General features: G+C 37.4%; 1 protein-coding gene across 1 annotated transcript; it reads right to left on the minus strand.

Annotated features, from left to right (window-relative positions):
• Positions 1–4747: 4747 nt before the first annotated feature.
• On the minus strand, positions 4748–7762 carry LOC129437741 (mRNA decay activator protein ZFP36L1). Its single transcript, XM_055196034.2, has 2 exons — positions 7588–7762; positions 4748–6819 (listed from the first exon to the last, which is right to left on the minus strand). The coding sequence occupies exons 1-2, from the start codon at positions 7639–7641 to the stop codon at positions 5692–5694; spliced, it is 1182 nt and encodes a 393-aa protein (XP_055052009.2). The 5' UTR covers positions 7642–7762; the 3' UTR covers positions 4748–5691.
• Between the last annotated feature and the right edge of the window lie 7601 nt (positions 7763–15363).

The following is a 15363-nucleotide window of genomic DNA, read 5'->3' on the forward strand; positions in this document are numbered from 1 at the left end:
TGTGAGAGCTGGTTGAACGGGCTGTGTTTTGACTTGCACGTGACAGCTACAAATTTTGCAAAACAAGTTTCCCCTTAGTGAATCGGGAACAAAATTGAGCAATTTTCAAGTGGTTTTTCAAAGCCCGGGGCACTGGGACGAATCCACACACGTAGCCAAGTTGGAAGCCAAGCACTGGTTGCTTTAAAAACAAGCAGAGGTTAGAGGACCTATCCCCTGATGTCAGCTCTCTCTTCAGCAGTGCTGGCTGCTGGGTTTGAAACACATGTGGGATGTGAACCGGTGACACAATCACAAAGACTCTCATTCAGCCTGGAGTGACTGTGAAAACAGTTCGGATCTCCACCCATTTTCTGCCTCCCTCCATTGCTTTATTTCTTCAACCATGTCTCACTTCACTTCGCCGTACCACACGGCAAACACATAAAACCTCAACGGCTACAGATGCAGACTTTAGTTTTCTCTGGGGGGTTAAGGCATTGAGGTCTGCATCTTTTGTAAAAATACAGTTTCTAGTGGTGTACGCTACTGTGTGTCATTTTTAAAAGAAGCATGAATCGCCTTTAGCTAAACAATTGAAACAGAATGTCTGCAGTAAAAGGAGCTATTGTGCATTCCATTCATTTTAGACTTCAGATGGGAAGGAGATGTTTAAACCTCTCCAAAAAACCTCCAGAGAGGTTTGGAAACATTCAAAGAGACATTCAGTTTGTTTAGAGGAGTTACTCAATCGGCCTAGTGGGTAACTTTTAAACTTCCCAACCGTTTTGTAAGTCCTTGGACCTATTCATAAATAGTTTTTAAGTACTGTGATGAAAAATGTCTTTTCCCTGCTCTCTAAGATCGACAGCTGAAATAACTGGTCGGCTTCCAAAAACGACACCATAAGTGAAAAATGCGTGTCCACCCTTGTTGTTTCAAACAACACCATAAAAATGGCAAGTTAACAAAACATATGTTTAACATGAGCGGCATGTGCTGAAACCTGAAATGCGATTATCACATTCTCTCACATTTCAAGTTATTCCTTGGATATTCCACTTGCATACACGTGAATGCAAAATATAAACCTCCATCAGGTGCTTTGAACAAACCACACATCTTTAAAGGGTTTGAATAACAATCTCAAAAAAACAAACAAAAAAACTTTATTTGTCAATGGGACGGTACCTGTAAAAAGGTATGTACCAATATGTACCATTTAGCAACCAGCATGTACCCTAGAGGTACCAATATGTACATTTAGGTACAAAGTGTTCTTTTTCAAAAAAGTCGCCGCCCCAATGACAGCTTTTGTACCGTCATGTACCTTGAGGTTCAAGAATAAAAAACTCCCACATCAGATCTATTCTCAGATCAAATTTAAGAATAAAGATCGACAAGTAATTAAAATGTCTTGTGATGATCAAATGTCAGTACCACGGTAAACAGGCCACGCTTCCTCTTTTGTGAGGAACTGCTGCTACATGGGAGGAAATTAAGCAAGGAGGAACAGGAAGTAAAACTGCCCAATTGTGACATATTAATGCAAGCTTTTTATGAGATTTTGCTTTAATTTCCACAAAAAGGGGAATTGCTACCCCACGCTAAATGTCTACATCATTATTATACAGATGCCACATGCGTAAAAGTACCTTAAACAATAAGGTATTTTTAAAAGCGTGTTTTAACACAATGCTCTCCATACAGTTGAGCTAGGCCTACTTGTCCTGTATGTAACTGAGGAAGGGGTTTGTTTGCTGTAAAGTCAAATTAATTTAATTAAAGAATAGTAAAAAGTGGTATACTGGCCCTTGTTTAAATTTTTTAATTAATCATACCAATTATTTCACAAATACAAGCAGCTTTTTGTTGATGGGATGCCTTCTGTGAAAAATAAAGGTACAAAGTTGTCTTAATATGTACCATTTAGGTACAAATATGTATCTTTGAACTGCCAATATATACATTTGAAGTACTAATATGCACTTTTTGGGTACAAAGGTATACCTTTTTGAAAGGATACTATACCAGTGACAACGTTTGTACCTTTATTTCTGAGAGTGTATGTAATACACCGCAATGCATGACACTGGTACAAAAAATTATTTTGAGTGACCCACTGTGACTATATTTTACAGTAATAAACTTAATTATTTTTCATTTAATATAAATAAAAAACATATGATAAATTGAGCCTACTTGCGGTTTCATTTGTCTTGTGGTTCACTACAGGCCTGGTTTTACAGACAATGCTTATCTAAAGCCAGGACTAGGCCTTGGTTAAATTAAGACGTTTAAGCTTTTTTTGTAAAAATGCATTACAAAAAGACGTTACTGGTGTGTGTATATACAGACAAATCAATGGCAGTTGCATATTTTAAGATCTGTTAGTGCAAGTTATAATCAGTTGAGACAACTCAAACGTGTTTTAGGACTAAGACTAGCCTTAAGGCTTGTCTGTGAAACCAGTGGTTTGTGGGAAAGGCACTATATGACATTTTTTAGTTCAAACCTACTGCTAGAGCTGTCATAATGAAATACAAGTGTGTGGCTTTGCACATCAAAGGTGTATTTTTATAACTCTACTGACATCTAGTGGTTGATTGTTTGTATACATTTAAAATGAGGATTTGTATACATGGTTTGAACTTTTTGTAAGGTCAGTTAATAAGTGATTTAAATGGTTTGGAGATAAATATGCGCATTGTTTATGGGTCCATGGTACCACAAAAGGGAGGATGGATAGTTTCACTCACTTTAATAATTAGAGCAACAAAAAAAATAAGAAAAGATGATTTAAACAGTATCGAAGCCTTGTTAAGAAATAAAATGTAAATGTTCAACAACATTGATTCTGGATAGAGTGTATTTAACACATATTGTGGGGCATGTTGTCACAATGGGAGCCTGCTGTGTTCTGACAGTATTAAAAAGTAGCTCACTTGGTAGTGCACGGCACAAAGGTCACAGGTTCAATCCTAGGACCACAAAAACTAATGAATTATTTCTATTGAATTGTCTGAATAAACGTGTCTGTCAAATGCATAAGTGGTAGTATAGTTTTCATTATTAAAAAACAAAAAACAAAAAACATATGGACTTCATATTTCATTTCATGACATATTTTCAATGTGTTTATTCTATTTAATGGCTTTACAGAAATGCATTTATCATAATAAAAAATATGAAAATGGAAAAGGTAACTGTTGTTAATGAAAATTACATCATATAAAAATAATTTCCCTTAACCTGACATTTATGACAAATACAGTACCATTGTGCTAAGAAAACAGCAACTTTAGACTAAAAGTTTACCTTTAACTATCATATTGTGGTTTCATTGATAAATTGATGAATCTTATTCAACCAACATCTAGTAAATAAAAACATGACAATATTGAATGATTAATTTAAGAAATTAAGTACAATTTTGTTAGAAAAAGAGCAATTTTTGCACTGCAATACAACCAATGCGACAACTAGCCCCGGTACCACAATAAAGTGTGAGATTCAAAACAAATCCTACTGTAAAAAATACTTTGCTGCCTTAAAATATTTTGTTAAATCAACTCAGATTTACAAGTCATGTCAACAGAGATGAGTTGTCACAACTTATAAAATATAGTTGAGAAAAACCAACTTAATTTTATAAGTTATAACAACTCACCTGTAGTTATAACAACTCATCTCTAGTCAAGATAAATAAGTTAAAATGATTTGTAAATCCGAGTTGATTCAGCAAAAAATTGAAGGCAGCAAAGTATTTTTTACAAGTTTAAAACCTGAAATTAACAAACACATGACTCCTAAAGCATGTGTAAGCATTTCAGGGAACCATCCCAATAGGATCCAAGCATAAACAGGCCATGTCAACAAAAGATGGATGCACCACTCCTTTATCAGAGCACTATCCAAAAATGTTTTCATCCATCAGATAACAAAAGCAAAACCCTGTCTCTCATTGTCTTACAGTAAGTCTCGGTTCCCAACCCCCAGCTCTCTCCTTTCCGCTCACAGATTCCTTTCTATACAAAAGCCTGGAGAGCATATGTTTGACCCACAGTCTCAGTGAATGTGGCCATCTGCTCGGGATTCCATATGATCCGGGCCCTGTGTGAGAATGTGCCTGGCTTTGTAAAAACTCACTAGGCGATGTGGGAGAATCTTCCCAGCACACAATAGGGAACAGTAAGACAGTTTTAACCCTTTCCCTGGTTCGCCTCTCTCAAAGGACACCTCCCCACGGCATTGTTTTCGGTGACAAGTGAATAGTGGACTGAATCAGGTTCTTGTTACTTACCTGTCAAAAGCTTTAGCCGGATTCAGTTTCAACTCTTAATAACACCGCCAATCTGAACGGACAACATTAGAAAATTATGCAGCTTGAGAATACGGAGCCACAAGACTATTAATTATAATAAAGTGCTATTTTATTCCCATGGGTCTCTCTATGTTCAGCATCAGCAAACCAGTTAACATAAGGATTAATGGACAAATGGGATTTAAACTAAATTAAGCCTGAATAGCTTCTCATTTCCATACTAAATGTGATCTGCCCACTTCTCCCCCCAAAACACAGGGCCAGAATAACAAAGGTATGAACACATTCACAGCACGATGCGAATCCTAAAGTATCTTATATAAGGGTAAATATGCAGAATGTAAATTTTAAAGACGTACAAGTACTGGTGTGTTTCTCAAAAATGTCATATTTTTTGTTTTTCATTAAAGTGAAACTGTCAAGAAAAGACAAAGAAACAGAAAATTGTTTATCAACAGGGTTTATTTTCAGTACAAAATGAGGGCAGCAAGGAGAAAAACCAATATATTAAACTTAATACAAACGTTATCAAAAAACACGCTTTCTATAAATACAATAAAATAAATAAAAAATGAAATTAAGTTACTTGAAACTCTTCATGTAACAAAGCCAACAGGGGCATCTCAGACAACTGGATGCAAAAAGGGACCCATCAGAACCAGCTATAAAAATAACTAAGGTGGTCACTAATGGCACATTTAGTAATAATTGGATTTGTCTAAACTCAACCAACTACCCATCAAAAACTACGCAACATTATCAGAAGGCAACCGACTCGAAATAAAGCTCAAACTGTGCACTTGTGAAGGTCTGCTTAAAACATCTTCTGAAACGTAAGGCAAATCAAACAAACAATCGTATAGAAAAAGAGCAGGAACTTGATGATATTGCCGACTAACATCACTAATAAAAATATAGATATATTCTAACCTCGGCAATGTTGTTTAGAAACAGTCGACTTATAAAAGGCAGTGAAAAAGTTTGGTCTCCGCATTAGAGTACAGTAAATAAAATAAAAAACTCCAAGAAAGTCTTACAACCTCTCTTTGGCTACTTTTGGTACAATAAATCTTTTTGTAAATAGTTGATTGCTAAATGCATCTTTAAAAGTCATAACGGTTAAGAATCCTTTCTTTAAAAAAACAAAAACATTGGAATGCCAGAATTTGTGTTACAAACTAAATGAATTTCCCACCCCTGCAGCGGTCATCAAAAACAAACCAGGCAATCTCTGTGCTTAAAAGGGTACAACCTCCCCACCCACTTAAAGTATAACTGCAAAATACTTAAATCACACTCTGAGCTTAACTAAAATGTCAAGTATTGGTCATATAATACAGTAGGTATAACACAGTATACAGTTCAGTCCCTTTAGGGTTCGAGGGAGTTTAGAGGAAGAAGCTCGTGCTGGAGTTGCTACCCTCACTGTAGATGACATCATCAGGCACCGACAGCTGGCTGAAGATGGGGAGCCTGCGCCCGTTGCCGTCATGTCCGAAGGAGGACTCTGAGCCGCTCATGCTGCTGGACGAACTGCAGCTGCCGCCCTCGTGGTCCGAGAGCGAAGTGTGAGAGAGACTACGGAGGCCTAGAGGTGCGTCGCCGGTCGGGCTTTGTCTCGAGCAGCTTTCGGACTGGGATGAAAGCAGCTGGGTGGGAGAGAGTCCAGAGAGGGAGCACCCAGAGTCAGGAGAGGGCAAAAACTGAGGGTTGAATTCCCTGGCCTGGTCTAGAAGGGTGTTGGGGTCTATATCTGGGAAGGCCAAGGAGAGGAGGTCGGAGATGGTGGTTGACGTCGGAGTGGAAACAGAAGGTGCTCGGAGAAAGGAGGCCGAGGTGAGGGGGGCATCAAGGGGTTGGGAAGATGTTGGAAACCCAGAAAAGCTGAAGCTCTGTTTGAGGAGTGGAGGCCGCTGGACTGTTGGATTTGAAGTTTGGGAGCGGGCATGTGCGTCGTCGTCTTCGGCATTGTGAACAAAATGGCACCGAATGCCGTAGGGACAGAAGCCGATGGAGTGGAAAGTGCGGCAGGGCTCCGTCTTATATTTAGGGTGCCGGCTGAGGTCTCGCAGTTCTTCGTGCCCGTGGGCAAACTGACATTTGCTACCGTATTTGCACACGCCCCTTTCGGCAAAGGTGCGGCACAGTTCGGTCTTGTAGCGGGACGAAGTGACGGAGATTGATGAAGTGGAGCTGGAGAGAGACGCTGCACCTGACGTAGCCAATGGCTGTTTGAAATTATTGGGATCAGAGGAGGACCAACCCAGACTTCCAGCGTTCCCCTCCACCATGCTAACGGAGCGCTCGGACCAAAAGGGAACCTTGCTCCACTTTGACTGCGATGAGATTTTCTGGGAGCCCCAGTAGCCGGAGTTTATGCATCCGCTATCCATGCTGTCCAAAGAAAGTCCAGAACCGGATGAAAGCGTGCAGGGACTTTCAGGCTTTCTGTATCCGACAGCAGCTGCATGTGGGGAGATCTTAGCTGGCTCTCGGAGATCAAGATTTAAAAGGTGCTAAGGAAAAAGAAAAAAAATCTTGTGTTAAACACCTGGAGAGAATACAAACGTTTCGTAGTTTACATTAACAGTAAATGCAGCTTTTTAAATTAATACAAATGGATTAAAGATGATAATTTTGTGCGAAAATTGTTAAAATGAGCTTTTATAAAAGTGATATGATAAAAGCAGACACGTAAATAAACTCATCTGATGCAGCTTTTTAAATTAATACAAATTGATTAAAGACGATGATTTGGGGCGAAAATTGTTAAAATGAGCTTTTATAAAAGTGATATGATAAAAGCAGACACGTAAATAAACTCATCTGATGTCAACTATTGGCAAAGTCACGCGCTGCGCGCTCAAGTTTTATTTGGGCGCTGTGCAGCCAGGTTGTTTACGTTTAAAAAAGCGAAACTAAAATATTTGGATTTCAAATAACAACACGACCATAAGCCTTTAGTACATCAATAACTTTTTCTTTTATCTCCATGCATGCAAACCACAACGATATAAGTTAACCGATTGCATACAAAAAGGCGCTTACTCGTGGCCCACGTTACTGAGAAGTTGCTAGCAGTTTACATCTGATCACTCAGCCCAAAGAAACTTTTAACACTTTGAAATGTAGGAATCTAATAGCGTGCATTTTCGTATTAAAAAATGTGTTAAAATCATTGATCCGTTCACGTTTCTAGTCGGATTGTAAACTACGATCAAGCACATGTCGCATCGATTTCAACTATTACACTGACATATTCGCACATTCAAAAGTAAATGTACCTTGCACAAGACGTCATCCAGGTCAATAAACTGATTTAGCGCGTAGGATGGCATAGTCCTGTAAAACGTGTTATTTGGCGATCCCACACAACACCCTCGTAGTTTTGGTGAACTCTACGCTTCCCGCAGCAACACGTGGTTTTAACGCTGCACTGTACGGCGACCACGCCTCCAGCTCTCGATAAGCTCCGCCCACTATGACCACAAGCGCGCTTTTGAGTAGCTAGCAAGCCTTTACAAATCTATACATGAAATGTTTATATATATATATTATGCATTCACATTAAAACACTGTATGTGGGCTTCATCTTAGTGTCTGCAAGGTTTTAAGTCAAATACAAAATTCATCATTATAGTATTAGGCCTAACTATAGTTTTATTTTTTATTTTATTTTTTTACATCCATGGCAACCAGAAATGTATGTTCTTAATACAGTAAACATAACTTAACCATGATATATGTGGTAAAACTTGTTTATGACAAGTTTTTTTATAGTAATTTCGGTGCAGGCTGTCACAAATATAAGAGTATCAAAGTTTAACAAAATATTGTAATTATATAAACAATATATGTTACTCAAAAGAAAATGTTTAGATGTGTATTTCACAGTTGTGCTGTTTCGTGAATCCATTCATGCTCTATTTAATGGCAACTTACCCCTCACAGTATGCACCAGCCATAAGGGCATGTTGTCACATAAGTTCAAGAAGTGTTTGAAAGTGAACTGTAATTTTACCAAAAGCAAAAATGTAAAATGTTTTGTGCAGGCAAGACTGAAATATGTTTCTACACAGACTTTAACTTAAACAGGACAAGGTTTTTAGCTATATTTTAGATCATCTGATAAGCCTTGATCACGCCACCCTGTTGCTGTCAGAACTGGAGACGACGACCCTCTGAGTTGCTTTGATATGACGTAGCAAAGGCGCTGAAAGTGTCACCCTCTGGTGAAAAGGTTGACATTAAAGTAATTTTATATCCCTTTTCCTGGTGACCGCAGACACTGATCAGTTGATCCCACTGTGAAAGGAGACGTGACGGTTCGGTGTGCTGAAGCGCACTATGGGAACAGCCTTAACTATATCTGTGGGTGCCATTGGTTTTTTAACAACTAGGGTAGATGCTGTGAAGTTCGATGTAGGCCTACAGTTCCTATCCTAAGCAATATTTAGTAAACTTTTAAAGGGAACTGGCTGTTTCTTGTTTCTAAGTACCCACGAGAAATTATACTGTAGTATACTAAAGCATTTATTATGATAATTTGCTAAAAATCCCTAGATAGGCTACTATAGTGTTTGTGAACATTACTATATAGTAAGTATTAAAGTTTACTATAGTATTCACTGCAGTTGTTCAACAGCTAATAATACAAAATTCTGTAGTATACATTAACAAAGTAAATATAGTATACTACACCAGTGGTTCCCAAACTTTTTCAGCGTATGGCCCCCCATGTGTACGGTGCATTCCTTCGCGGCCCCCAAAAGAAAATTTGTGGCAAAAAACTGTTCTAAAACTCAACATTTTAATTAAAAAAAACATTAAATTATACAACTTTTTTTTTAGGTTTAATTACACAGAATTCAAGATAAATTAATGTATTTCATAAAATGTCATAAAACTGGGGCCCCCCTGGCACAATTTCATGGCCCAGATAGGGGCCCCGGCCCCCAGTTTGAAAACCACTGTACTACACTATACTACATTTTATTTTAGTAAATACTAAATACTAATTAAGTGTAGGGATGGCACAGTATGAAAATTTCATATCATGATTATAGTGACCAAAGTTATCACGGTTATCAATATTATCATGGTTTTGTTAAAATGAGATGGAAATGTTTAAAAAGAACTGATACACACACTGAAAACATTTTTTTAAAGTTGAAAATCACAATTTAATATTTCATGTCCCTGAAATTATTTCTGTGGTAAAAAAATAAATAAATCTGTCTAATAAATTTACCGTGAATAAATACAATACATTATTCCTTAAATGCCTTCTTGTGCAAAAAAACTATTTTGCATGTGTGCGCCTGCGTCAAACTGATTCTGGCTGGACAGGATTTTCCGCGAGTTTTAAAAATCACGATAATCAAACAAGGTTGTAATGATAATAAAATTTTAAACAATAATACTTTAATAATTATTTTATCGTGGGTAATCGTGAAACCAGTAATCATCCCATCCCTAATAAAGTGTTATGTTTTTTTTCATGTGGCCACCTTTTGTTTTAAAATTTGCATAAACAACAAGCTGGTTTTTAAGCAACAATAAAGGATGTAGGGCATTCACTTACTAGCTGTTTCTTATATGCATTCCAAATATATAATAAAGAAATTCATACATAGACACAATTCTGTAAAATTAATCTCAAGTATAGGCAAAAGTTTTTTTATTGTTTGAAACTAATTCAAACTTTTCACTAGTGTGGTATTCTTGAGCATGCAAAGTGTAGTGTACATTATTTTGAGCGTGCATTCTTCATCCATAGTAACCACAATGCTAATCAAAAGCAAATCTTTATCCATTCCACCCTCCAAACTAACTTTAATTTAATAACGTTTCCTTCTTGAGGTTTTTTGATGTATAGCTTGTTAGTGCATATTAAAGAATGTAATTTTACTCCCTCACCACGTCGAGCTCGGCACTAGTAGGATTTCCTCCTTTGTTAACAAGAAACAGAAAAGACCGAAATGGGCAAGAAGCAGTTTCCAACAAACCATATGAAAGGCTTGTTGAGACACAAGGACTCTTGTTGAGGCAGCTAACTTAAGTCTAATTTCCATCATGCCGCTGTAACTTAATCTCAGTGTAGAAGACAAGCAAACAGAAAAGCTACTCTGTCTAATACCCATTGTCGACGTTCCTGCAAGACTACAACATATAATTAGAAGGTTACTTTTATAAGGAGGTCAAGAGGAGCTGGGCATCTCATTAAAGCTCTAATATGGAAAAAATCAACAAGTGCTTTAGACACAGTGATGTAATGGTTCGATGATGTCAGTGATCTTTTCAAAGTATCAGGCGTCTCACCAAATTGCATTTATTTGACGTTCATTAGCATTCCTTACTAAGAAAAAAGTCAAAGTCTTCACTACTCATTAGAAAGTCCCTGGGTTCAGTTGATTGAAAACTAAATACCTTGTGGTCCACAACACTAAACCTGTTGTCTTGGGGTCATTAGTGTGAGATAAACAGACATCTGGTCAGTTTGTTTTGGGTACTTGGGAGAAGCATTAAGGGACTTCAACGTTTGATGCAATGTTGTTAGCAGGGTGTGTGGTTAGGGAAGAGGGGTGGTGGTGAGCCTTGGGGAGGTGGGGGTGTTACCCTCCTGCACCACTGATTGAGTAGAAGACTTTAAAACATAATAATGAGTAAAAAGTTCTTGGGCTAAAAAGCCTCCACTGCCCCCTCCCCCCACCCCCAGGGGTATCGAGGAGTGGTAAAAGGGGGTGGGAGCCAGGGAGGGGGTGATTGTTTAGGGATGGGGGGAGATGGCCGAAGACCCTCTATTCTCTAATCCTTAATCACAACAGTGTCAGGGGGCAAAAAGGAACATCACCCCGAAAAACACCCCCACCCGGTCCGTCGCTCATCCCGAATGACCAAAAAGAAAATTATTCAGCAAACCGCTGTGTGTAAGATGCATGTGCAGGAATGCATCTTAAAGGGACAGTACATCCAAAAATAAGAATCCAGTCACTCAGTCTGTTCAGTCTATGTGACTTTAAAACCAGTGGATATATAGCTCACAAGTCATTTGGACCACTTTTATGATCCTTCCTTTGTCATTTGACAGCTTGACAGCTCCGGTCCCATTCACTTTCATTAAATGAAAAAGACATTTTGTGTTCAGAGAGGAAAAGTATGGGCTTGCAAGCACTAAAATTGCTGGTTTGTTTCAGCCCATAACTGGGTAAAACATGAACAAATCCAATGCATATATGTTTAAAAAAACTACTGTATGCTGTGTTGTTTCAACCCATATTTGGGTGAAATATTAACTTTTTAAGTTAATTTAAACCAACAGTCGCCTTTGCCCATGTTTTATCTAAATATGGGTTGAAACAAACCACACTTTAAAAAAAGGCTAGGTTGTTTCAAACCCAATGATGGGTTATAATAAATCAGTCCCTCCAGAAAAACGCGATTATGCGATCGCATAATCAGCCAAAGTCCGCAATATTTATGCGTGGGTCGCATTTTTCAAATACAACGCACTTTCGCAGCATAAATTGCAGATTTCCGTGCACAAAATATGCAGGGATTGCTTTAATTCATAAACCCCGCATTTTTGATGCAAAAATCACATATATCTTAGCAAAAAGTTGAAAAATGTTGCATTTACCTCACACAAGCGCAGCCATGTCCCCTTTTGCCATGGGAACGTTATGAAGTGACGTGATAATGTGACGTGAACATCATTGAAAAGCTGCAAAAGCTGCAAACAGTTTTTGCAAGTTCCCGCAGTTTTTGCAAGTTCCCGCAATTATTACAAGTTCTCGCAATTTCATTGCATAAAATTGCATAAATATCCTGCATACTTCATAGCATTTTTTAAGAAAAGGTGCCGCAAGGTCAAGGATTTTTGCACGCAACAATCACAAAAAAAAAACTCTTTTTTTGGAAGGACTGATAAATAAAAAACCCTATGCTCGGTTCTTGTTACCCAACCATGGGATGAAACAAGCCAACATTTGGGTTGAAATAATGCAGGTTTACTTATAACCCAACAGTTGGATTTGTTCATTGACCCAACGATGCACTGTAAAAAGTTTAAACAACTTGGTTTTGCAAGTCAACCTACTATTTTAAGTTTTGACCAATGATAGGTTGACTTAACTTATAAAAAGAAGTTGAAATTTATTTGTTAAGTTAAAGTAACATAAAATATGGTTATTTGACAAAAATGCTGCATTTTTTACAGTGCATGGGGGTTTAAACAACCCAACATTTAATAGATAAAGCAACAATAAACACTGAAAAAAAATTATTCATTCAATTTACTCAAATTTTTTAAGGTAAGTGGTTGCAATCAATTTATTTAAGCTACATTTTAAAAAAAGTTTTTTAATTTATTTTACTCTACTAATCTTTTTTGTTTAAATGTAGCTTAAATACATTGATTGCAACCACTTACCTTAAAAAAATTTAGTAAATTAAATGAATAATTTTTTTCAGTGTAAGAAGGAGTAAATGATGACAGATATTTAATTTTGGGGTAAATTATTGCTTTAACATCAACCAAAAAACAACTCACACTAACTTGCTCTTGTTAAAAAGTGAACAATAAAAGAAAAGTAATAGTAAGAAAACATTCTGTCATTTTAAAATTCCTTTCTAAGCAAAGCATAGAAACTTAACAAGTGTGTTATCATATGACCCAAATCCATTAACGTGCACCGTATGACATCGCAAATGATCTGTAAACGCCCCAAGAACGATGTCAATCAAACTTTTAATGCGTAACCATTACAAGACATAAAACCTTGGCCCATGCATGCTGCGATCTCAAAACAAACCTAAACCACGAGATAGCTTTGCCTTGACAGGGAGGCATCCATCCTTTAGCAAAGCATGAAAAGAATATTTCACACCCGCCTCTCAGGCCTTTTCTTATGCAAATGCGTCAAAAGCAGTAGAAACGCATGGGAAACGCACACGGGCGTGAGTGACAAAAGAGCGTTCAGTGGTTTTATCCACTTTATGTGCAGATGAAAATGATCTGTCTTTTATGACTTCTATAGAAGCGTAATGTTTCCCGACACAATCTGATGCCTCAAAATTGAATTCATGTACAAAATAATACATTTTAAGAGTTTTAGGAACATGCATTCAGAAAAGTCATCATTGCGGCCTAAAATATCTCATTATCCTCCATGCAGGCTCCACATTTGCATGTGGAGGTCATGTGTATGTTGGTTCTCAGCACTATTAATCTGTTTTAATTTCATTTGCAGGTGCTGAAGTACACACCCCTCTGCATTGCCCCACAGTGTGAGGTCACAGTGGGGGTTTCGGAGTGAAAGCAGGCAGACCACCATCTGAAATGTCCCTGTCACTTTAAAGTGTCAAAGGTTGAAACTGCACACTCCAGTGCATCAACAGAATCCACAGTGTCCTCAGCTAACAATGTGAAACGCGACTTCTACCACGTCAACAAGACTACGGCAAATCTATTTCACATACTTGTTGCTTTAAAAGCAACATTTACACATGATGGTACCCACTGACTGCCATAGTATTGGCTTTTCTTACTATGGAAGTCAATAGGAACCATGTGCTTTTGTTATCAAAATATTTTCTGTTGTCATACAGGTTTAAAACAACAAGATGGTGAGTAAATGACAAAGTTTTCATTTTTGGGTGAACTATCCTTTTTACTGTGCACAAATATCTTTGTTGACTTTTGATGTATACCTTTTTGGAGCTGTATAGCATTTACTGTCCAGTTTCATATGAAGTATAACAACTTGCAAATTTCAAAAATCCCCTTTGGTGCTGCAGAGAGGAACAAAAACTGCACCGGTTTAAAATAAATTTTCTTGTGAAATGTTCATTTATGCTCTTCCTATGAACACATTTATCATGTATGTTATTTCTGAGATATTAGGGATATACACATACTGAAGCCATCGTTGTAATTTTAGTATCTGTAGTGCTCATTGTTCTTATCTATAAATATATAACTATATAAGTTAAACAAGGATATAATTTTTTTTTTATTATTATTTCATTATTTTAATTACTGGTACTTGACAGACTTCCTCTAACACCAGCCCAACATGCACTTGAGGAGGACATGGGACATGTGCATTTTTTTTAAGCATGTTGTTGGCAGGTTTGTTGTTTTTAGCGTTTATTGGCAACTGTACTTTTTACACTTTCATTTCCATATGAGCTCAGATGCAAAAGCAGCTAAACGGCATGCACCTCCGTCAAAAATTTGATAATAATATTAACCGAATGCTCTCGGCACATATATGCTTTCATCGAATACTTAAATCTGCTAAATCCCAGCTTCAGGACATTTAGAAACACTGCTCATCCATATCTTATCCAGGTCACTCTTTTACTCTGCTGCCGTCAGGTAGACGGTATACCAGAGCCATCAAAACCAGAACAAACCGTTTCTACCCAACAGCAGTCCAAATATTAAATCCCATTTGAAATATTGTTCATGTTAAAATAAAGGATCTGTGCAATATCTGATATTATTAACTGCACTTTGTTTATCGTTCAACCTAAATGTTTTTGTCTTGTGGTTTTGTATGCATGTGCACTTTTTTTATGAGACATAAAGATTTCCATTCTATTCTATTGGTGGCAGAATGCATTAGGAGTCTGATAAAAAATGCTCATTTACAAGAAAACATGTCAGATGTCTCTTCAATCTTATGCCAATTTGTAACTAATGTTGCTAATCCGTTTAAATATTTTAATGAGAACGTTGCTAAACACGTTTTCACACAGAGATTAAAAATGCGTCTGGGATTTGTCCGGGATCGTTTAATTTTTGGTTCATTCTTACTGCCAATCATTTTCCAGAATCTGTGCGTATGTTCACACATATACTGTAAAGATCCCTTAAAGACACGTGACATATTTAAAGTCCTGCATTTGGTTGCTTTATCGCCAACATGATCTCACAAAGTTCCGTGTTATTGTCACTGAATATTTTGCTCAATTATCTATGCCATTGTCAAGGATCTCCGCATTTTTCCGTTTCCGTTCCACAGACTTTCTTTTCCGTGTCAGTTTCACGTGTT

The sequence above is a fragment of the Misgurnus anguillicaudatus genome, chromosome 24, assembly GCF_027580225.2.
Source record: "Misgurnus anguillicaudatus chromosome 24, ASM2758022v2, whole genome shotgun sequence".
NCBI classification, from domain to species: domain Eukaryota; kingdom Metazoa; phylum Chordata; class Actinopteri; order Cypriniformes; family Cobitidae; genus Misgurnus; species Misgurnus anguillicaudatus.

Excerpts from the sequence above, each read along its gene's own strand:
- LOC129437741 (XM_055196034.2), bottom strand. The coding sequence starts at position 7,641 with ATGCCATCCTACGCGCTAAATCAGTTTATTGACCTGGATGACGTCTTG. Across the intron at positions 6,820-7,587 it reads TGGATGACGTCTTGTGCAAG|CACCTTTTAAATCTTGATCT; the intron begins GTACATTTACTT and ends CTTTTTCCTTAG.